A 25,710-nucleotide genomic window follows, 5' to 3' on the forward strand; every position below is an offset into this window, starting at 1 on the left:
GCTGGCCATGTGGGATCCAGCCATTTTAATGAGCATGCCACCTAGCTGGCCCATGCTCCATGAATTTTATAACATGATTTTTGCTGACTTTTTGTGCATGTGTGTGCATCTGCTGTCTGCCCAGATCCACCTTGGGTAACAATGCATAAGGCACTTACACCACGATGCTCATTTCCTTTCTCTTGCTGCCTGTGGGCAACAGTGAGGATACAGTTTATCTTGCAATGGGGTTGTGAGCATTCAATGAGATGAACCAACAGAGTGCTTAGCACACGGGGTAGTACACGGTGTATTATTATTAATAATTATTATGTAAAACTTACTAAAATGCTGACACTTTTTTTTTAGATTTTGCTATTGGATGCATGCACTTGCCAGAGACAGAGAGACAGAGAGAGAGGGAAAGTGAGAAATCACCCCTTCACCAGAGGGAACAGCTATGACACAATCTCTCTTCTTTTATTCTCTTTTCAGCATTTTGGGCACCCACACATGTGTGCCTGGTGTGTTTTCCAAGCTGCCGTGTCAGGGACTTGAACCACATAGTCAGCCGTGTGGGACACAGTGCTGTAAGCATCATGGCTCTCTCTGGCTCACAACGTATCATATTTTTTTTGGAGAGGTTTTTGCTATAGGGCATGTGCGCTTGCCAGAAAGACAGAGACAGAGAGACAGAAAGCGAGAAATCAACCCCCAGGGGAGATGGCCACACCGCAATCCCTTCTCCTGTAGTCTCCTACTGGGATCTTGAGCATGCACGCACACGCACCCAGTGTGAGTTTTAAGCCACCGGGTCCAGGACTCGAACCACAGTCAACTATGTGGGAGTCCAGCGACATAGCCATTATGCTAACTGCTGGTCCCGACAATGTATCATTTTTTTATAGCAAGTAGAGTGCTACCTGATGAAGTAAAACTATATTTCATCATCTTGGTACTTGCTTTTCCTTGTCTCTTTTTTGATATTCCTTTCCTTTGTAAAAGCTGAGATTAGTGAATACTGGGTGGTGATGAGCAGAAAGAGGACTGTGAATATACTGCTCTATGCAGAATGACAGTGGTCTCTAACAATGAAATAGTGTATGTGGGTTTCTTGTAACTTTGTAGGAACTGATTATTTTAAAATATGCTTCAATTGCCAACATTGCCATGACTTATGACAGCTTGAATACTTGATATTTCGTTCTATAAAACAAATATAAGTCACTCTCTCTTCCCTCCCCCTTTTTTTTTTAAGTGCCGTGGTATCACTACCCTACTCACAACACTTGAGACTTACTTAAGAGATACGACTTTTTAATATTTCAGTTTTTAAAGGCATCTGGCCCTTATTTAACCATCACATTTATATCCAATTCCTGCAGGCATGGTTTTGTTGTTTAAGCTTGGCTTGATGCCCTCTGCAGAACAGCCTTTGCTGTAATGAACACAATTCCACAAAAACTGCTGGATTCCCCTTACCCCTCCCTGCCCCACTATATAACAACAGCATAAAAAGTTTCATCTTGGATTTCAATAAGAAGATAAAAACAAGAAAATATACTGCTGGAGAATTAGCTTTATGTGGGGGCCACTGCTATGACATATTCAACTTGATGCCCTAAGATTATTTGCAGAAGTGTTTATGTACTATGAAATGTTCAGCCAGAGCATACAGGAAACCGTAAAATATTTTATGAGATGTATACATGCTTGATGGTAGAATTTTAAATGCAACCTGGGAAGGGTCTATCTAAATTGCAGAAGGGCAGATGAGAGAATACATTCTCTGTAGTGATTCAGTTTTACACAAGGGATTATATAAACCGGAAGGCAATGCCTGATTTGGGAACTGTATTAAAAAATTCATAAAATTAAACTTTATGATTTCTAGACAAGTAAATTTGTCGTATTTATTTTTTTTCAGACCAAGAATCACCAGTTATGTTTATTTGTCTTCCATGTGGTAAAGGTATTAAACATGAGTTGTTTATTATTTTATAAAAATAAAGAACAAACAGTAATAAATGAAGCGTTCTCCCCAGATACGGGAATTACATACACCATTTTAAAAATACGTGTGTTTCTGATGGTTTTCAAATAAAAACTCTTGGTTTAAAATTGGAACACTATTTTTGAATCAGTGTCAGCTATTATAATATGTGAAGGGCAGGAGGGTTAATAACATAACCTGAAAGTGGCATGTTCTGAAAGTCACACTTCCAAATGCAGGGGACAGGAGAAACAGCCCTGTTTCCTTCACTCTTAAATCTAGGGGTCAGTATCAATTTCCTATAAGAGGAGCAGTTTACAGATATTTATTTGCTGGTTGATATATTTATGTTTCAAATCTAATCTCTAAAACATAGGGACAAAATATAGAAACTAGTTCTTCATAGCCACATTTGGTTTAAAGTTGAGACTGATGTGTTAAGAGAACAAAGGTCGTTTAATTAATAACAGAGTCCCTTTGAAAAAAATTGTAATATATAGCACTCATGCTTTAGGATATATCCATACAAGTATCTTTTTTTATAAATTTACATTACTGTCTACGATACATACGCTATAAAACCCCAGCATATTTGGCAATATTCTTCTAAAAACCAATTATGGTGGGGCGTCATATTGGCCTGAAGTTTAAGAACCGTGGATTCTTGTCTCTGGTCCGTCACCGCCATTAGTAAGTGATTTGGGGAAAGTTACTTTCCCTGATGAGGCCATGGTTTTGTTCATCTGTAAGATGAGTGGTTGTTCTTAATGACCTGCAAGACCATCTTTTGCTCTAGCATACGATTCTACGGGACATTTTAATCTTGACAGAATAATTTACTGAAGTCATATTTTCTGAGACTTTCTTTATATAGCTAAGGAAATTTTATTTCACTTCAAATTGAGTGTTGTGGAAAGAACCAGAGAAAGAACCTAAGTGTAGAAAAGAAAAAGAGAGAGAGAAAGAGAGAGAGAGAGAGAGAGAGAGAGAGAGAAAGAATTAAAAATACTAATATTGAGCGATTGTGGGGACATGTAGGCTGGCTCAGGACAGACATAAATGACCTTGTTTTATTCTAAATTCAGCTCACTGGCTTATGATGAAATTAATGACCTGCAAGACCATCTTTTGCTCTAGCATACGATTCTACGGGACATTTTAATCTTGACAGAATAATTTACTGAAGTCATATTTTCTGAGACTTTCTTTATATAGCTAAGGAAATTTTATTTCACTTCAAATTGAGTGTTGTGGAAAGAACCAGAGAAAGAACCTAAGTGTAGAAAAGAAAAAGAGAGAGAGAAAGAGAGAGAGAGAGAGAGAGAGAGAAAGAATTAAAAATACTAATATTGAGCGATTGTGGGGACATGTAGGCTGGCTCAGGACAGACATAAATGACCTTGTTTTATTCTAAATTCAGCTCACTGGCTTATGATGAAAAGTGAAAGGTTATTACATGAACTCTCTGGACAAAACCAGATTTTATAAATAATTACCTGTCAGACTGTTCAAGATAGACAAACATACGCCAGACCAACAAAAACACAGACCTGTCATATTTCTGAGAGAAATGTACATTGAGTCTTCCTTCTCTGGGACTACGAGGAGATCAGGTAGAATGAAATGAAGGGAAAAAACTAAGCCATGTCTTTTCTGCTGTGTGCATACTTTAAAATGTGTAATGTGGGAGAGAAGGAATTTTGATGTGAAAAATTAGCCCCTGAACATTTTATACCATCTATAAGCCTGGCAGATCAAAACCAAATACAATAAATGCTGTCATTTTAAAAGTTAAGATGTTTACTGCAAGCTTATAATTTTCCATGACTAGGGATGCCAAGGAAAATAAGAATGATGATAAAAAGAAAATTTTAATCATACATTTCAACAAGCGCAGATCCTGTGGCAAGTTTACATTTTGATTCATTTTGACTGAGTTTTTCCAAAAGGATTCACATAGAACAGGTAATGAGAGTTAATGAATGTGAATAACATAACACAATCATATTAACTGAGACTCATAATGATTCTCATCAACATTTTTCACGCTTCTCATTTCGTTTTTTAAATTAATTCCTCACAAAGGCTGTTTCAGTGAGTGCCAAAACCATGATAAAAGTAAAATGATCAGAAACAGTAGAATTAAAGAAAAAAAATCAGTTTTTACAAGTCAAGCTCAATCAGGAACTGTACTATTACATCTGCTAGATTTCAGTTTGCTCTCAAGAGACAGTTCCTCATTTATTGGAGAAAATAGCCATGCCAAAGGTAGCTCAGGTGTTACCAGCAAGAAACTACCCAGCCTGTTTCCAGTCTAGGTGTGGCAGTGCTTCGAAGGGTGGAAGTCAGTCACTCTGCCCCTTGTACTGAATCTGATTACTTTGCTTCTAAACAGGAATGGCATGTGTAGGAATGGGGGCCTCAGGATTGGAGAAAAGGGATGGGGAGATACGAAGGAAGAGGTTCCATGTGATGGAAAACAAGCGCTAGGCATATGGCAGGAAGCAGTGGAAAAGGCATCAAATTGGCCCATGTAAAAAAGTGGGGTGAGGGGTTAGCGATGGTGAGAACAAGGCAGTTGGTTCATCAGGCCTACCAGATCTTTAATCAGAGTAAGTTTATAAAGTGGACAACTGTCTCCAAAATACATGTAGATACAGTCAATGAATGTTGGCAAGTGAAGTGGGTGGGAGAGGAAAACTGTCCTTACAATGTTGTTTCCTTTGTCCCAAACCTGGATTATAGAATGTAGCGAATAAAACATAGACTAAACACTGGGTGGGGGCTGGGAAGGCACTGCTTTTAAGATATGTGAGCTAAGGGCAGTAATTCCATTCCAAATTAAAATTTCAAAAATTGTGTGATTTGCATTCCACCTACACCCTATCCCAAACATCCTGCCATTAATTAGCTAAACGCCCCAGCTAGTAAACAAGACTAAGGCAGTGAGGGGGCTGGAGGAGAGCAGGAGTCAGCCAGCCCATAGTCACAACAAGCCCGCCTACTCCCTAGGATACGGAGCATGTAAACTTGTATTTTATTTTGTCCAGGGAGGGACAAGAAATCGCCTTCCTATGACATGGTCTCTTCTGTTGTTGCAGGCACGGTCACAGTCACATCAGCAGGCCAGAAAAGCCATCCCACTCCTGCGGTAGGCACTCTGTCAAAGAAAGAGAAATCTGCAGTGAATTAGCACATCAAGCCGAGTCAGAAAGGAGGCAAAGCGAGCCCCGCTCTCTTCCTGTTTTTAGACTGCTGGCTGCAATCTAACAGGGTGCATAATCTGAATGTCTCTGGTGGCAAAGCTATAGCATCCCTTCTGTCTCTTAAAAAGTCAGTGCGGTTAACAAGTGGTTAGCGATTCTATTTTTGGGAAGCAGGAGATATGTGAAATAAGACATCCCCCCCCTTCTGTTAATTGATTGAGCTTGGTTAGGCCAAAGAGATGTGTTGAATCTATTTGTCTTTTAAAAACATGTGTTCTTTATTTGACAAGCTCAAGAATCACTTTTAACTAAGTATCTTAATAGTCTATAAATTACTGACTCATTACAGCCTGCCCTGGCCTAATTTATAGTCTGAGTGAAGAGCTATGGGAACAGACACTAATAGAGACCTTTCCTCCCTTCTCATACATGATGATCTCAAATTCTCGATGTTGTACATAGAACAGAAAACTAGAATCTTACATCACCTTGCAAACATGAAGATGTGCATATGAATTAGCATGTTGGCATAAAAAGCTTTGTGAAAGAAAATGGGAAAATAGATGCTAATTGCCATAGTACAATATATTCCAGTAAACAAGGAGAAATTGCTGTGCTTTCATCCCAAGAGATGTATTTTGCATTTCAGTGTTGGAAGTCTTGGACCACACAGGGCCTTGACTTATACTGAATCTCATTTTGAGACCCAAATTGGAACAGAACTAAAATTTAGGATTGAGGAATAAAATTCCCCTTTTATCAGAATTTTTTTCATTATTTAAAATCATAACAGTCACATTCAGAGAATTTATAACCCTCAGTTAGATGGAATTTTTCTACAATCTGTTTTCAGGAAAATGGATACAAGAAAAAATTTCATATTAGGAATTCCCCCCCCCCTCACTTAAGGGGGAGCCCTCTGGGGCTGTTCTGGAGTCTGTACATTTTTATTCCACTGAGTTTATCTTTAACAGTGATATTATGGGAAATATAAAATAACCTTTTATAATCAAAATAATGCCACGGAGGTGAATAATCTTAATCTTAAAAAAATGTTAAACTACATTGGTAAGTATAGTCAAAGTAGAAAGGGAACGTAACCTTTACAGAACTACTTCCATCAATATAAGGTGAAGCAAATATGGCTTTCTGGATAACCTTATGTTAATCATAAAGTTCAATCAACTTGAAAACCTTGTCTCCCCAAATCCTGCTCCCAGGAGATTCACTATGGTTATCAGGTTTTGGCGTCCCGGCTGAGGTTTCACTGGGGGGGGGGGATTATGCTGTTGCGTAGTTTGCTGTGGCCAGCATGTAAGCATGAGGAAACGGTGGCACGCTCCACGTTTCATTCCTCGGCACTCTCTGAGAGATTGTATCTCACCCAGCAGATCTTTTGTGCTGTAGAAAACTTCTGGGTTAAAGCAATGATTCTCACAAGGACTAGAAAACCCCAGCTCTACCTCCTAAGATCCTGTACTGAAGAACAGTGTTAAATGAGTTCCTCGGAGAGCCACAAATACCTGGCAGGAATGGGCAGGGTGTCTTCCCACAACCACAGGCAAGGGAGCCTTAGGCCGTGAAACTGCCCTACACCAGGGCTGCCTGAGATGCTTATGCCAAAGTAATACTTTCAGTTTCTTAACCCTGATATTTTCAATTTTACAACCACAGTGAAAACCTTTAACATAACGTAATATTTAAAGCACAGGAGTGGTTTTACACGGAGAAAAATGGTACTGGGAGTAAAGCTGGATTCCTCCTAAAGGTAAATGGTTGAAGGGAGCCTTGCTCTGACAGGAGGTTTTAGGTTGGGGGAGGGAGGGATGGAGATTTGGTTGACATCACCTGAGAAATAACCAGGTTTAACCTTTCCAGGGTGGGCAAAATGAAATGGTTCTCCTTAGTACTGACAAGGTCACTTTTCAAAGATCATTTCACCTTTAAATGATGTAATCACCATTCTTTGCAAACAACTAAAAGATTACAGGTTTATTTAATAACATAGATTCTCAAGGAGCCAAGTTTAATGAGAAAAGCAAAGTTTAGAGCTGACCCAGATTTCCATAATGAGTTCTCCCTATTCTAATTCTAAAATAAAGTAGGAACAAACAAGCTTGTGTAATTAGTGAAGAGCAATTGCAACACATCAGTCAACCCCTGGGGTCTTCCACCCTCAGTCACTGCCTTTTCCTTTTGATGTACAAAACGGGTGCTGTCTATGTAAGGCAGTGACGGGATGTCACAGCGTTGGCATCCTTTCCAGAACAAGCAACTTTACAGCAAGATGGATGAAGACAGCTCATCTTTGTGTCAACTGTGAATTTCTCTTTATTTGTGCTGCAAATGTTGAAACTAAATTTAAACCTTGCTTGGTGTGAGGGCCTTCCAGAGGCCATTTTCTCATCAAACACTTTGCATCCCACCAACTCTCTTCTGTCAGATCTCTGGATTTCGTATCCTCACAGACTCTCCTAGTTGTCTAGTCCATCCTTCGACCAGAAACAGACAGGACCTTCAGCCACTATAGAAAATTTTAAATAAATTAATAACATGATCAGACAGCCCCAGGAAACCAGCTTATAAATATTTCATGCCACTTAACCTTTCTTTTTGATTTAATAAAGTTCTATTTGTGAATTTGTTGAAGAGTTCAGACAGGTTAGTAGCTCTCGAAATTAGCAGCAAAGATGACAAGTCTTTTAGGGACCAATTGTAGTTCCTAGTTATTCTTATTTTATTTTAGGTTGAGGATTGGGCTAGCTCCCGAATTTTGATTTATTTATTCGTTCAGCTCCAGATTATGACCTGCACAGAATGTTAATCTACCTGGATAAACAGATGTAGATTCTACCTACACACTGGGCACTGGGGGGAAATTAATTCATAAATGTGCACTTTATTTATTTTATTATTTATTTATTTTTTTTTTTTTTGGCGAGGTTTTTGCTATAGGGCGTGTGCGCTTGCCAGAAAGACAGAGAGAGACAAGAGAGACAGAAAGTGAAAAATCATCCCCCAGGGGGAATGGCCACACTGCAATCCCTTCTCCATTCTCCTCTTGGGATCTTGGGCATGCACGCCCATGTGCCCGGTGTGAGTTTAAGCCACGAAGTCCGGGACTTGAACTGCAGTCAGCTTCATGGGAGTTCAGTGACATAGCCATTACGCTAACTGCTGGTCCCATAAATGTGCACCTTAAAACACAAAATTTTATTTTGCTTATCTTCATGTCATCATTTAATTGAAATATTTTATGGAATACAAACTAATATTAGAAAGCAAAAGATAACTTCAGTAAAAGAAGATAATGTATTATAAAATGTATCCCATAGTTAAATACCCCTGTATTATTTGTCATTAGCAATCCTGAACTATAGATAAACCATCCCTTCTCCCCAGTGAAGACTTTCATTTTATTCTCATGTCTACCTTTCGTGATTCTTTTATGCTTTCACAAAATAAAATAGCATGAGAATTTCACTGTAGCAAGCAGGTTCTAAATTCCTTTACAAATACTTCATTTGTCTATGTCACAGCGTTGGCATCCTTTCCAGAACAAGCAACTTTACAGCAAGATGGATGAAGACAGCTCATCTTTGTGTCAACTGTGAATTTCTCTTTATTTGTGCTGCAAATGTTGAAACTAAATTTAAACCTTGCTTGGTGTGAGGGCCTTCCAGAGGCCATTTTCTCATCAAACACTTTGCATCCCACCAACTCTCTTCTGTCAGATCTCTGGATTTCGTATCCTCACAGACTCTCCTAGTTGTCTAGTCCATCCTTCGACCAGAAACAGACAGGACCTTCAGCCACTATAGAAAATTTTAAATAAATTAATAACATGATCAGACAGCCCCAGGAAACCAGCTTATAAATATTTCATGCCACTTAACCTTTCTTTTTGATTTAATAAAGTTCTATTTGTGAATTTGTTGAAGAGTTCAGACAGGTTAGTAGCTCTCGAAATTAGCAGCAAAGATGACAAGTCTTTTAGGGACCAATTGTAGTTCCTAGTTATTCTTATTTTATTTTAGGTTGAGGATTGGGCTAGCTCCCGAATTTTGATTTATTTATTCGTTCAGCTCCAGATTATGACCTGCACAGAATGTTAATCTACCTGGATAAACAGATGTAGATTCTACCTACACACTGGGCACTGGGGGGAAATTAATTCATAAATGTGCACTTTATTTATTTTATTATTTATTTATTTTTTTTTTTTTTGGCGAGGTTTTTGCTATAGGGCGTGTGCGCTTGCCAGAAAGACAGAGAGAGACAAGAGAGACAGAAAGTGAGAAATCATCCCCCAGGGGGAATGGCCACACTGCAATCCCTTCTCCATTCTCCTCTTGGGATCTTGGGCATGCACGCCCATGTGCCCGGTGTGAGTTTAAGCCACGAAGTCCGGGACTTGAACTGCAGTCAGCTTCATGGGAGTTCAGTGACATAGCCATTACGCTAACTGCTGGTCCCATAAATGTGCACCTTAAAACACAAAATTTTATTTTGCTTATCTTCATGTCATCATTTAATTGAAATATTTTATGGAATACAAACTAATATTAGAAAGCAAAAGATAACTTCAGTAAAAGAAGATAATGTATTATAAAATGTATCCCATAGTTAAATACCCCTGTATTATTTGTCATTAGCAAGCCTGAACTATAGATAAACCATCCCTTCTCCCCAGTGAAGACTTTCATTTTATTCTCATGTCTACCTTTCGTGATTCTTTTATGCTTTCACAAAATAAAATAGCATGAGAATTTCACTGTAGCAAGCAGGTTCTAAATTCCTTTACAAATACTTCATTTGTCTAAGGACCAAGAAAGACGATTTTGGTCATACTGTCAGAATGCCTATACATTTTCTTAATTTGATTTTAGCAAAACTTTTTTTTTAAAATGTATCTATTGCTTCCATGAGACAAGGAGAGAAAGAAAGACACCCCCTACAGAGTCTTCACGCAGTGACCCTACCCACCTCTGTGCCCTCAAGCCAGCTGGTTTCCTGGGCACCAGAAGTAAAATGCATTGAGAGGAAGGGTAAGCCAAAACAGTTTTTATGTTTTCTTTTAATTATGGTGTTTAATTTCAAATAACATTTTAAAAAGGCATGAGATTTATATACTTCTCCAAGTAGGTAAGGGTAAACGTTAAAAAAAATTACTAAGATACATGGTTTTTGTTAGGTTGGAGGCCTGGGCATCTTGGATGTGGGGGTTGGACGCCACGTCTCAGTCGGCTGATGCAACCCGGACCTGTCATCAGACCTGCGCTGCACTGGATCTAACCCGGATGTAGCACACGGCACCCTACCTTGCACCCCTACCTTGCACTCGGCACCAGACCCCCTGTGGCACAAGGTGATCTGAGCATTCGGTGAGACAGGACAGTAGTAGATTGAATGAATATATCATTAATAGGATCCCCAAATGATTTTATCAGTGAATGGAATGCTTTTGGAATCTGTGGTAGCAAACAACATTTTCTTAATGAAAATCCTAGTGATAGCACTTAATGAATTTAAGAGATAGGAATTGAGGTTTTCAGACTATGGTTCTTATCCAGAGAAGAGAGGGTTACCCCTACCTCCCACAATCCCTGCTTTCAAGCTATCTGTAGAGTAGTCATCTCTGTTTTCCTTCCCAGACGCTGTGATGCCACTGTTAAGGAGCACAGCCCATCTGACTGCTACAACACATTTAATACCACAATGAAAAGGGAAAATGGAAACTAAGCCTGCTAAACCACGTTGAATAAATCTTTGCTAATCTTCAGGATTGAGGGACAATAGCATTTTGGAATAGGAAAGTATCTTGTGCATTTCTCTAGTCCAGTTCTTAATATGTAAAAAAATGAATATCCATAGAGGGTTCCTCATCCAAGGCCACTTGGGGAGAGCTCCGGATTCCTCAGTCAGTCTAGGGCTCTTTACCCATGGTTCTGATTCTCTCCTAGGTGTTCAGCTTCTCGGGCCTTAATGGGGAAAACAGACGCAGGGGAAAAAATTGTTTTTCCAGAGGAAGAGCCCTTGGGAACAGAACAAAAATGAAGGGACTTGGGGGTGGGGAAGGAGTGGGAGATTGATGTCTAAAACAGTACAGCTGAGTGGTTAGAAGGAGTCAGGCCACTGAGCTCTCAGTTCTACTTTCGGCTCTGTGCTATGTGATTAGCTTTCCCTTGAAGAATCACTCAATTTCCCTAAATGTCCCAAATAATAACTTTGATAAAGAGATGAAATATGAAAATAATTGAGATGAACTTGGCTAAAAGGTTCTGTGGCAAATGTATGCATCTTTAGGCTCTTCAAGGGAGTGACAAAGAGTATGTTTCTACTGAAGTCTTACTAAGCCTATATGCTCAGGGTCTGATTTAAGGTTCAGCCAATAATGTGGCCTGCCTGGATTTGTTTGGAGCTGGACACTGGGTCAAATCCAGCAGTAAAAGGGACAATAAAAAGATTTGGAGTACATACTCACTATCCACCAAACTACTGTTCACTCCTAATTAACTAAGTGTAGGGGAGACTCTGCATTTAGGATGATTTGTGGGCCACAGGAGCCACCCTGGTTACCAAGAGCCTGGAGACTTCCCAAATGCTCCTCTCCACTCCACAGGGATGCGGAGGGCACAGCGGGCAGATGCTCCTACAACCACTGGCTTGGCTTTGCTGGGAGGAAATGGTAGGGAGAGAACGGGTAAACTAACCAGCAGGCTTTCACTAGCCCTTGTTTGTTAGGTAAACCTACATGGCTTATTAGAATAGTCAGTTAAGAGGGGGCTGCAAAGGTAGGTGCATTTCTGAATTTCATGTATAAATGCTGCTTCATTTGTTAACTACCAATAAGTTCGTTCTCTCTCTGCTCCACCCCATGCCCAAGCTTTATAGTAAAAATTAGTTGTGACGGTAACTAGCCTTTTCCCACCTCCTTTCTAGCAGCAAAATTGAAGCAAGTTGTCTCAAACTCTGTGTCTCAAATCCCACTGTCCCTGCATTCAGCCCTGCCCTCTGTGGGGTCTTTGCATTCAGAGTGCAAGCCCTCTTCTGGTCCTTGCACTTGCCTAAGGAGATGACCCTGCCCTGAGAGACATATTGTTTTGCTTTAATATTGTAAATCTTTGAAGCTCTGGAGCTTGATATCAAAGCTATGCAATAGCTTTTTAAAAGATAAAATATGCCCCTTTTCTTTGCTGCCCTCGTGTCTGCGTGTGGGCAAGAGATTTAATTATAATAAAGCTGAATGGTGGTCTAAGACTCTTAAAATCAAAGTGGGAATCATGGCTGAATTTCATTAGCAAACATAAATACAAATAGGCACATCTTGTTTGTACCATTGCCATGTGACTTTTCCTCTTTTGATAATTTCATTCTAGCTGATATTTCAGAGAATCTAAATCAAACCATATGATGTATAGCACTGTAACATGCAAAACTCTTCATTAAACATTTTCCTGTTTGTACACTTCCCCCGCGTTATAAATACTCTGTGAAAATCATGGAGGGCAGTTTGTCAGACAGCAGGATCCCTGGTTTAGGAACAATGAGGGAGCCCTGCCCTTTAAATAAGAGGTCTTCTCCGGCTGGCAGAATAAGAAAAGACATAGCATTTCAGTCTATTCCAAGTAAACCAGAGCCTACAAATCTTGAGAACTTGTCATTTTATGAGTGCTTTTTGCCAACTCTGTTAGATTCTCATTTTATTAAAGAATACTAATGTTGGACCTTTCATTTGGAGAATTACCAAGTTGTTTTGGCATTCTGAATACAGAAACCTCTAAATTGAGTTTAGCTATTAAAATGTGATCCCTGCTCAGTACGTGCTGAATGCCTGCACTCTGTGGCAGAGGTGGAAAGATGGAAAGACAGGGTAGTAGAGGGTAAGTGTAGACACCACAGGCTGTACGGGAAGGCAGGGGATGGGAGAGGGTGGCTGGGAGGGGCAAAGGGAAGAAACATTGAAAAGAATGTAAAGTTCTCTGTAGATTATGATGTATATGGTGACATCCTTGATTTGACTGTTAGGTACTACATGCATACTTTGACAAAACACACTGTGTGTTAAAAAGATGTTCAGCGATGGAATGTAAATTTAAAAATAAGTCAAAAAAAATTTTAAAAATTTTGCCAGAGGGCATATGCAATTGTCAGAAACAGAAACAGAGAGAGAGAGAGAGAGAGAGAGAGAGAGAGAGAGAGAGAAAGAGAGAGAAAGAGAGAGAGAGCCAAAGAGAGAGAAAATACCTCCCCTCTCCCCCATGGCAAATGGTCACCTTAAGCAGCCAGGTCTGAGATTCAACCCTGAGACTGGCCATGTGGTATCCAGCTGTCTTCACCACCAGGCCACAGAGCCAGCCCAGTTATTAAAAAATTGCCATTTTTAATTGCCCAAGTCATTTCAAATTATATCAGAGTTGCATTTTTTGGTTGTTTTTGTGTTTTTGGTGTGTATTCTTATTGAACAACAGAATGAAATAGCTGATAAAAACAACACTGTATTTTAGAAAAAAAATATTTTGGTGAATATTACTTTTAGCAATAAGACTAAAAGGGCACCATTTCTATATATAAATTATTCTTTCCATGAAACCATATACATTTAAATATACCTATGGCTAATAATAATAATTCAATGCCAATAATACGGAACTTTTTCTTCAGTTACTTTACGTTACAAATAATTAAAACACAGATGTCTGAAATTATTTCAAGCTGTAAACACATATAAGTATAGATATAAAAAGCGCCAAATTGGCAGGAGTAGTAACCCAAATAACAATGTTGGGGGCCTCAGCTCTAACAACAGTCAATTCTCATCTCTCTTGATTTGATAGCCCCCCAAAGTCAGGAACTTACTTATTTTCCTCTGTATATTCAGGGCATAAGACAATGCTCAGCAAATAAGTTAGGTGCTTAATAAATAACGACCTTAGGAATGAATGAATTTGACTAGCAGGTGGTAGGTAGCCTGGTTTTCTCTGGATAATAACAACGAGAAATGCTAGCATGTGTACATGAGACACATGGGAGTGGGGGTTGGGAGACTGGGGGCTGGAACTGTCTCAGTTCCTAAGGATTGGGCGTAGACCATACACTTATGCTGAGAGATAAGCATCACCCAGATTGTTAAGAAAAATAAGTTAGTGACCTTGATAACCCAATGAGTAGCAATGCTGCAAAGCAAACAGTTATTCTGATATTAGGTTTCAGCTCCCACTGGGTTCATTTCTGGGCTTCTCCTTACTGATTGTCTGCCAGGAGTGAAAACTTATGCGTCAGTGGAGCCAATTGCCTGGTTTGCCAGAAAGAATATCCAAGTCATCTCAAACAACACTGTCAAATTACTTTGTTGAGTCTAAACCTTTTAGACTCAAATACTGCTACTTAAAATTATAATTAATAGTCAAGTTTATTTTACACACACACACACACACACACACACACACACACACAGAGTACGTATTACCATCTTGGTGGTGTGATCATGTTACTCAATTGCATTTTCCAAGTCTTAGACAATAATGATACAAGATAAAAATTAAAAGAACATATTGTTTCAACAGCTTCTGCTACATCAAAAAACACAATGCAGAGAATAAGAACATGGATAACAATAGCTATTTGTTAATGGCTGACACCAATTTGATGGATAGTAAGTACATTATAATTAACATTCTTAAGAATTATTTGAAGACAATGAATACTAAGTTATCAAGTAGAACAATCAGGAGATGATAGTTAATAATATCGATCACACTTGGTAGCCACCTGAGAAGATGTATTTCTGTGTGACCCTACTCTCATTCATTTATTTATTCACTCAACAAATACAAAGTGCGAGGTGCAGTGGACACAGCAGAATTGCGATGCGGTGTGTACCCTCCGTAGTGAAGTCTGATGGGACATACACATTGAGTGAGAAATGACAAAAGTGAGGGAGTTACAAAATGAGAGTAGTGTTTAATGGGACCATGTACAAGGGCAATGAATTGGATGGTAGTGATCTAGGAAGCTTTTCTTGAAGGAAGTGAAGTGACACAGCTGAGATGTGAATTGGGGACAGGAAGAGGATGAGAAAGGCATTCTAGGTAAGACCCACAGGATAGAGAGCTAGAATTATCTTTTTTTTTTTTTTTTTTGAGAGGTATTTGCTATAGGGCACATGAGCTCGCCAGAGAGACAGAGAGAGAGAAAGCGAGAAATCATCCCCCAGGGGGGATGGCCACGTCACAATCCCTTCCCCTGCATTCTCTTCTTGGGATCTTGGGCACACACACACATGTGGCCGCTGTGAGTTTTAAGCCACCAGGTCCAGAACTTGAACCGCAGTCGACTACATGGGAGTTCAGCAACATAGCCATTACACTAACTGCTGGTCCTAAAAGCTAGCATTATCTTATTCTCAAAGGAGAGTCGATAGGTTAGTCAATAAACAGTAAATCCAAGACACCAACCTAGACTACCTACCACTGAAGGGTTTTCCAAAATTCAGGTAAGAAATACTTAAGTTATATAAGCATTCGATCAGTTCTTTTGAATCTTGCTTTAGCGTTTGATGTAAACTCTGTATACTAATTGGGACACTGTCTAGACATTGATTTCAAAATCAAACTTTTAGGAACTGACAATGCAGGGAATGCCTCTTCCATGCCCGTCTATCTCTTTCTTGGGGCACTATGAACATATCCCTTAACTATGTACATCTTGTATATCTGTATTTCTATAATCAAGTTGTGTTCATGGAATTTTCCATGGACATTTACCATCTTCCTTAGCCACTTAAAAATATATCTCCAAAATATTATAAATGACTAAAGTGTCTCCTCTGATGGGAAGGATTAATTAGAATAGAGCTATCACATTAAGTGACTAAATCTCCTGAGGTATGGAACCATCCCAAGTCAAATACATTCTTATGTAGCAGTGACAATGCTTATTTTATTGGATATTATTCTAATTAATTCTAAAAGGTGGCGATGTGGGGTCACAGTAACTAGGATCCTGCATAAGCCAAGTCCTACTGTACTACTGTCCAAGTCAACTGTTGATTGTTCATACTGTTCTCTAAACCAGCGGGGATGTTTAGGCTTAGTACATGAAAAGGAAATGTTTTTAGTTTTGCTTTTAACAGAAATTATTACAATTAAAAAATACTTTCAAAATATTAGTCACCGACCAAATTAACAAAATAGATCTATAAAAAGCCTATGAGAAATTCAGCATCAGTTCTAGATTAGAGAACTAACAAGTCTGGATCCAAACTGGTTGGCAAAAGTTGACAGCGGAGTCATCTTTACAAAAGTATGTTGCTGTTATATTTCAGTAACTCTTACCATATTTTCTTGAAGATAGTAACTGAGTTCTACCTTTAATGTATTCTATTCATGTAGAACTCAAAGGAAATGTAAGTAGGCAAGCTATGAAATACAGCCTCAGGATGTATAATCTCTACACTTAAATGAATCATTTCAACTATAGCTTTCAGGAAAGGGGAAGGAAAACTAGTTTGCAAGTGGACCTTTCTCTGCTTCTCCAGTCCACCTGGTAAGCTGGTCCCACCACTCACAGGAGGAGCTGGCTCCTATGCACTCGGCCAGCCTCCTGTTCACTGGAGCCACGGGAGGTGAGAAGGGGTAAGTTCATGCACAAGTAGCTGCCAGGAGAAAAGATGGGGGAAAAAAAGCTCAAGAAATATAGTATTTCAATCAAACTCTGAAATTTGTAAAAGTGGTTTTGGTCTCCATATAGTGAAAATATTTATCCAAGAAACTCCTACTCGGGTGTGAACATCCTACTTCTAGTGGGGTTTTGTTTGGCAAAGGGCTGTGAAAGAGTGGAAGCTAATACAGAACATGTCCATAAACAAATTTATTTAGTTAGTACAGATTGACACATTCACTAGAGGATTTCGGCAATTACATGTGTAAAACTATTTCCTATAGTGGTTTCCTTTTGTGATTTTGCTAATTTATTCAATCTAGGCCATTTTCATGCATTAACTGCTATAAGCCATTTAGCCACCCAGGCTGAAATGAACATATGGAGACTCTATGCCTTCTTCCTAATTCTTCATATAAACATAATTATATGGTGATATTAAAGAGTGAAACTTTTAATGAAAGAAGGTCACATAATATGGTGATACCTTAAAACATGATGTTGTAACCTCACTTTGGAGAAGAGAAATTTGGGAGTTTAAGTATGATAATGTACATAGAAGTATTTGGTAAAATGAAGAGCCTGGGTAAGTGTAAGGTACTTGTATTCAATGTGTATTTTTCTTATTCAGTTATAACTATAACTATATATTGAAAAAGGCCATATTTTTGACAATATCGTTGGAAAAGTCATGATGCATTTTTGCATAAAAAAACATAAAGGAAATAGGTCATCACTTTTCCAACGATCCAACCTAATCATCACATCATATGCTTGAATAATTTTTCCCTTTTAACAAATTATATGTTAATTGAAACATTTGAATTATAATTCTATACTTTTATCTAGAAATTTTAATATTAATTATACTAATTAATTCATAACATCTACTTTTAAGTCCTGTTTTAGCCATTATTATAGGTCCCATAATGCCTTAATCACTTAAATGCTAAATAAATATTTTGTAGTTCCTATTTAAAGAAAACCAACATATGAACAGTTTTATTTGCAGACAAATTTTCTATTTCGTGAACTGAGAACTGTTACTTCTCGACATATGTAGTATTATTTTCAGATATAGTTATGATTGCTAGAACAAAATTCAGAGTAGCTTTTCTTTTTTTTTTTTTTAATTTTTTGGAGAGATTTTCGCTATAGGGCGCGTGTGCTCGCCAGACAGAGAGAGACATAGAGACAGAAAGCGAGAAATCACCCCCCAGGGGGGATGGTCACGCCGCAATCCCTTCTCCTCCATTCTCCTCTCGGGATCTTGGGCACACACGCACACATGCCCGGCGTGAGTTTTAAGCCACCGGGTCCGGGATGCCAACCGCGGTCGACTACGTGGGAGTCCAGCGACATAGCCATTATGCTAACTGCTGGTTCCCCCAGAGTAGCTTTTCTTAAAGGATTATACAACTGCTATAGGCAGAGAGGATAGGTCTCTCTCTCTATATATATGTATATAAAATGGGTTCTTCATATTACAGATAGTTGGAAATCACTGGCCTTGGATCAGAGCAAGGGTGGGTCACCAAGGTAAAGTGTGGTGAGGTCTTGACATTTAAGGGCAGAGGGAACTTGGAAAAGCTAGATGTTTATAGACATGTTCTATACTATTTTCCACTTTGGTGCTGCCTAGAAAGCTTCTAAAATCTCCCGAGGTCTCAGATTACTAGGCTAGGTCACTTAAGCTCTTTGTGCTGGGTGCAGAAAAGTAAGACGAGAAGATGTGAAAGACCAACTGCCTTGATCGCCTTCAGTTTTGCCCACGATAGGCCCTGCTTATGAAGACATGCCAACCTCAACTAAAGATGAGCAGGGGGGGAAAGAGTCCACTATCTCACAGTTCTAGAGTTAGGTTGTAATTGAATATCAAAAATATTGAAATTTGTTATTAATAACAAAGAAGTAATGAGGCCAAATTTGTGTGCCCATCATTTTAATGTGCCATGTTAAATTTCTTCCTCCCTCCCTTACTTTCCCTTTCTCTCTCCTTCCTTCCTTCCCCATAAAATCAACAAGACCATTTCTATAGGCTTTACACTAGTGATAATTTTATTTATAAATAGCATCTTGGTATAAAGATAATTAGATGGGGTTATAGGTTTACTTGTATCCTCCAAAAAGACACGTTAAAGCCCTAACTTCCTAATGCCAGCGAATGTGACCTTATTTGGGAACAAAGTCTGCACAAATGCAATCAAATTAAGATGAGGTCATTAGGTAGACCCTGAGCTAGTTATGACTGGGTTGTCCTTTTAAAAAGAGGAGGTAGAGACAGGGAAAATGTCACGTACAAACAGAGGGAGAGACTGCAGTGATTCATCGGTCAGCTAAGGAAGAACAAGGACTGTGGGTCTTCACCAAAAGCTAAGAGAGGCAGAGTAAAGGTTTTCCAGAAGGAACCAACCCTGCTGACATCTTGAGCAGAATTCTAGCCACCAGAACTGTGAGACAATAAATTTCTGATATTTGAAGCCATCTGACCTGTGGTATTAGCTATAGCAGTCCTAGGAGACTTACACAGATGGTAACCCACTTAATACTATTGTATGGATTTGTGTGTTATCAAAGAATTATGTCTCACTTCCCACTCCTCTCCCTGTTTTAACTCAAACTGTTGGGAAATTAAGGACATGGCTGACGTCCTCAAAAACCTCTTTTCTAGGAAACAGAAATGGCTGCTTTTGCAATGTTGAGTTCACTACCTTTTTTGAGCTGCAAGGGTCACACTGAGATTGGTTCTGCTTCTACTGAGCCAGAAAAGTTTGCCTTTCTGGCTCTTATAGTAGGCTCAGGGGCATCATAGTAACTTGAGACGAAGACTGGCCCCAAAGTGTACTTTCAGAAAGGCTTTCCTAATGGCAGATCTAGAGGAGGAAAATGCCAAGTGGTATCTTTGAGCCTGTGGCATTTCCATCTCAAACACTGTGTGAAAAGATGAGAAAAGACAATATCAGATATTGGTCTTGAAAGAAAGCGACCTGGGATATTAGGCCTTAGCTTTAAAGCTAAGTTCTTGATAACAGACAATACACCACAATCCTGCTTTAGGGTGAGCCTAGGCAACTAAGATCAAATTATTCTTCGCCCAGTAAACCCTGAGATATGTTAACTCTCATCTTTATAATGTATAAGGGAATATTTGAAAACTCTGGTAAAAAATTATAGGCATGAGGAAATAAAACATTTAGGCCCCACCCTTTCCCCCACAGCAGTTGTACTTCTGGTACCCACCGAGTGAGAAAATGTGTAAAAGACTGAAAGCCTTCAGTGATGTGTTTAAATGAATCTTATTAAGCATAGCAGTATCTATACACCATTAAAAACATCAAGATATATCAGCTGTTCTTTATAGAGAATGCTTCATGTTTCTTTGGGTATGGGGATGTCTCATTCTAACTATGAGGCTCTTGGGGAACTCAGGTTCAGAGGTTTATAGATGCCTTCCTAGCATATGCTTGTTTATTCATTCATTCATTCACTCATTTATTCATTTTAAAGTATTTATTAGTGCCTACGACATGTTATGCACGCTGCTTTAAGTGCTGGGGTGTGTCAGAAATATCCTGAATCTTATTTTTAGTGGGGTGAGATAGCCATTAAAGAAATAAATAAACAATATTGTAGTGGTGGTAACTAACTGCTATGAGGCGGGAGGGATCTATTTTAACAAAATAAAGAGAAAAAAGAGAGAGATGGGTGCGTGCTGCCTTTCTGATAAGGTGACATTCAGACTCTGAAGGCAGCAAGAGAGGGAGGCATGCAGACACCAAAATAAAGGTGGCCTATGAATGTGGAAGGGATGTGTGAGATCATATCGGAAATATTTGAAAGGAAAACCTCAGTGGGACAATGAGAGCCGAGAATATCTTGTCTACCTCCCTCCACTTTGCTTGTATGTCCTCCGTGGAAGGCACACTGCAGGCTCTGAGGAACCAGGGATGGTTCTTATTATCTCAGAGTCTCACTTTGGCTGGGAGCCTGGAAGAGAGAACGTTACTTAGATGTATACATGTATGTGCAAGCACACTCACACACATGAAGCCTTCGAAGACAACCTTTTCAAGAATGATGGTCACAGCTTGGTTTAGTCCCACGTGAGAATTAGAGCCATGTCTTCAAACCAAAAAACGATTAGCTGATACTCAGTGATGTCTTCTTGGCCTGGGCTGAGTGTGAGCGCTAACAAATAAGAGAGCAACTGTGGATACCAGAGACAGTGCGAGAGAGGGGTGGGAGAACTGGGAGGGAATCAAGGGCAAACGGAGGAGGCAAAACATTTTAGGGACACAAAAATGGAAAATTATCTGTTGGTGATAATGTGTATGGCAATATCTTTGATTGGGTTACTATCCAGTGTATTCATGATGGGTAAAATCATTTGGTATGCTCTAATGACATACAGTGATTGAAAGTAAAAAATAAAATAAAAAAAGAAAGAAAACTAGGACCCACCCATTTCTTTGATTTTCTTTTTAAAGCCCTAAATATGATTCAAGTGGTTACATTATCTTTCCTCATAGAAGGCTAGATGTCAGTGATCTATTTCTTTCACAAAGTCATTTAAATTTACCAGTCATGCACATGTGAACATCTGCATGCTAAGAAGAAAGAAGTACTTCGATACCATCACAGATGTGAAATTATCTGGAGAAAGAGATGTTGCAAGTGTACTAAGGGCACTTATCTATAATCTGAACTTAGATATTGCAGCATACAAATATTACCTTTATGAAGATCTCAGAGTACATCATAGATCAGAGGTCTTCAAAAAACTTATTGAAAACATGTATGATGAAAAAGTATGTATGCATTTCAATTGTTTGGCACCAAAATAACTTCATAAAAACTTTTTATAACAGGATCTAGTTGAGTCACTAAGAAGGATAAAACAACAGTTGGAAAAGACTCCCTATCAGAACAACATAAATTCTGCTAAAGTTGAAGCAAGAATAAACATCAAATTTATGGTGAGACTTCGGTGGAAATACAGCTTTACAAAAAGCTTATGAGGACAATACCCCAAAGAAACCAGAAGTTTACAAATAAATAAGTCCTTTTACGATAAGACAAGATGCTGTTGAAGATGCCACTGCAGCAAAAGACCATCCACAGCAATTTGTGAGGAAAAAAATTCATCTCATTCATGCCTAATTGAAGAGGATTGACAATTAACAGTAGAAGCAAGAGCCAACACCATAGACATCTCAACTGGTTCTAGCTTACACAATTCTGTCTAACAAGTTAAAGGCGAGCAAGTTTTCTGCTGGATGGCTACCAAAACTGTTGTACCAGATCAGTTGCAGACACAAACAGAGCTTTCAATGGAAATTTTACGTAAGTGGGATCAAGATCCTGAAATATTTCTTAGAAGAACTGTCACAGGAGATGGCACATGGCTTTACCAGTATGGTCAGAGCACAATCAGAGCAATGGTATTAAGAGGAGGAAGTGGATCAGTCAAAGCAAAAGTGAACTGGTCAAGGGCAAATGCCATGACAACAGTTTTTTTGGGATGTTTGCGACATTTTGTTTGTTGACTCTTTGAAGGGCTAAAGAATGATATCTTATTTTGAGAGAGTTTTTGAAAAGTTAGGCAGAGCCTTAACTAAAAAACACCAGCGGGACCAGCAGTTAGTGTAATGGCTATGTCGCTGGACTCCCATGTAGTTGACCGCGGTTCGAGTCCCGGACCTGGTGGCTTAAACTCACGCCAGGCGCGTGTGCGTGCGTGCCCAAGATCCCGAGAGAAGAATGGAGGAGAAGGGATTGTGGCGTGACCATCCCCCCTGGGGGGTGATTTCTCGCTTTCTAGCTCTCTGTCTCTCTCTGTCTGTTTGGCGAGCGCATGCGCCCTATAGCAAAAACCTCCCCCCACAAAAAAAAAAATTAAAAAAAAAAAAAAGAAAACCAGGAAAGCTTCACCAAAGTCCTCCTCCACCACGACAGTGCTTCTGCTCATTCATCTCACCAAACAAGGGCAATCTGTGAGCGTTCCAATGGGAAATCATTAGGTGTCCATGTTACAGTCCTGATATGGCTCCCTCTGATTTCTTTTTGATTCATAATCTTAAAAACTCTTCAAAGGGCAGTCATATTTTTCAGTTAATAATGTAAAAAAGACAGCAATGAAATGGTTAAATTCCCGGGACCCTCAGTTTTTTAGGGATGGACTAAATGGCTGATATCATCACTTACAAATAATATCTCAAACTTGACGGCGTTTTTATGTTTTCTTTTTTAAAGAATCATTTATTTTATTTTATTTATTATTATTCCTGACTAGAGAGAGACAGAGAAAGAGAATGAAAAAGCGAGCTGCCAGGTCTGGGACTCAAACCATGGTCAGCCATGTGGCAGTCCAGCACCTTAACTACCATGCCACCTGCTGGCCCCCAATGGAGGTTATGTTAAGAAGCTTATGTTTTTTGGGGCCAAGAGATAGTGCAGTGGTCACGTCATTGGACTCCCACATGGCTAAACATGGTTTGAGTCCTGGACCTAGTAGCTTGAAACTCATACTAGGCGCATGTGCATGCATGCCCAAAATCTTGAGAGAAGAATGGAGAAGGGATTGTGGTGTGGCTATCTCTCTGGGTGGTGATTTCTTGCCTTCTTTCTCTGTCTCTCCAGTGCCTGTCTGTCACTACATGTGCCCTATAGCAAGAAAACTACCCCCCCACCAAAAGCCTATATTTTCATCTTTTAATTCTACTTTTTGATATCCTCTATGTGTGACCTATTACTTTTTTTAGCGAGAGATATTTTTTGCTATAGGACATGTGCACTCGCCAGAGAGACAGAGAGAGACAGAGAAACAGAAAGCAAGAAATCATACCCCCAGGGAGGATGGTCATGCCGCAATCCCTTCTCCTCCATCCTCCTCTCTGGATTTTGGGCACACATGTCCCATATGAGTTTTTAGTTGCCAGGTCTGAGACTCGAACCGTGGTTGACTATGTGGGAGTCTGGTGATGTAACCATTACATCATCTGCTGGTCCTGACTTATCACTTCTTTAATTTTGAGGTCTTACAGAGAGCTCATTTAGCCATGGCAAAAATATGAATTCTTTCAACAATAAACCACTGGGGGTTTTAGTAACTGCTGAGAATTCTTGGTCATGGGTAAAGTCTCATCTAAAGTAGTTTAGATATAGAAGCAAATGTGAAAGTTTTACTTCCTCTACAAATATAAGTAACTGATAGCAGTTTAATAATAAACCTGTCAGGATATGAGATTATGAAGCTGGTCAGTGCGGTCTAAAGGCCTTGGGATTATTTCAGTATAAGAAAATGAATGGAAAGAGAGCAAGAGAAACATTACCAATTATAAATCATTCAAAGACTTCTCATGTTATGGTATATTTTTAAAAAATACACCATAAATATTCAGGTGATATAAGAAACATATGAAAAATGATATTTTTAAGTACCAGTGATACAAGAATCATTTGATGGTCTCTGCTCTGACACAAGAGGCATGTGATTACTATGTGGTGACAGATAGGTTTGTTCACTCAGTCTCCTGCGAGATAGGAGGGACCATTTATCACATTACTATACACCAGCACAAGGCTATGGTGGTGACTGGACACATGCTACCAGCACAATGAATCATACTGAATGCTCAACTATTTCACTCGATTTTGGTGAGTGCAGAGGCACTTTCCACGAAAAGTAACCATGTCTACTGACTTTTGAAAGGAAGCACATTGCTTTGTGGAAGGGAGTTGTTACCTGGGCACATTTTAAGCACCCAAATGACAAGGTGGACTGAATAAAAAGTATCCACTATTGTTAGAGATTTGAGAAATATTTCTAAAATGCCTAGTTTCAGCACAGATACAGTTGAGAGTGTTAACAAAAACCTTCTTGGTGGTAGCAAATTATAAGTTGTTTTATATCAGTGTTCTAAATGATATACAGGAAGAAACATAAGAAATTTCAAAATGTGGCATGTATACCACACAAAAACAGATAAGACAGAAAACAATCGTATTCTTCCACTGATAAAAGACATGCATGAAACACTCACAGCTAACACTCGTCTTAATAGTGAACATATGAACACTTTGCCTATAAGAACAGGGATAAAGTAAGGATCTTCTTCTATTTCACCATCGTGTCGGGGTGTGAGTGACCAAACCCACACCCTGTTTGTGACCCTCCACTCTTCCACTGCATCCTTAAGTCATTCAGTACTAGCTCAAGCAGGAGTTTCTGCTTGAGTCAAATTTGTACCTCCTGCATGAAGACACTCTGAGATAATAGCCCCTGCCACTGGTTTGAACAATAGAAAGACTACTGATCTTTGGTCTTTAATCCCAGAGCAGCCATGACTTCCTCCCAAGCAACTTATTCCCCTGGCCTTAACATAGGAAGGATAGAATTATTTACCCCTGGAGCATTCATGACTTCCTCTCAAGTTTGTCCATGTAGTTCAATGTCTTTAAAAAGTTCCAATTCACCAGGGGAGGAGGGGGAAATGGAGTCTGCAGCTGTGCAACCTCCGCTGATCCCCAATTCACATTTTTAAGTCACCTTCTTACTAAACTCTTACCAAATCCTCTGTGAAATTGTCTTCTTTGTTCCAATGCCAGTGAAATAAGGCAAAAAGGCATGTAGACTACAAATGTTGAAATAAAGTTGCCTCTATTCACAGACAACACAATTGTCTATGTAAAAAGCACAAAAGTATCTACAGAAAAGTTACCAGAACTAACAAGTTAGAAAGTCTAGTCTGCAGGACACAATACTAATCTAAGAAAAAACCCTTTATTTCTATCTCCTAACAATGAACAAGAAGAAATTGAAATCAAGAAATGACCAAAGGATGAAAATTTTTTTTTTTTTTTTTTTTTTTT

General features: G+C 39.1%; 1 protein-coding gene across 1 annotated transcript in view; it reads right to left on the reverse strand.

Annotated features, from left to right (window-relative positions):
* Positions 1–822: 822 nt before the first annotated feature.
* The window catches only part of SUPT3H (SPT3 homolog, SAGA and STAGA complex component), a 449,785-nt gene continuing 424,897 nt past the window's right edge, over positions 823–25,710 (reverse strand). The window contains exons 12-13 of the mRNA XM_006149071.2: positions 3,086–5,132; positions 823–2,744 (exon numbers count right to left, since the gene is read on the reverse strand). Coding sequence (XP_006149133.1) covers positions 5,091–5,132 — 42 coding nt within the window. The 3' untranslated portion in view covers positions 823–2,744; positions 3,086–5,090. The remainder of the gene's footprint in view (positions 2,745–3,085; positions 5,133–25,710) is intronic.

This window comes from Tupaia chinensis, unplaced genomic scaffold (genome assembly GCF_000334495.1).
Source record: "Tupaia chinensis unplaced genomic scaffold, TupChi_1.0 Scaffold000252_1, whole genome shotgun sequence".
In the NCBI taxonomy this organism is placed as follows: Eukaryota; Metazoa; Chordata; class Mammalia; order Scandentia; family Tupaiidae; genus Tupaia; species Tupaia belangeri.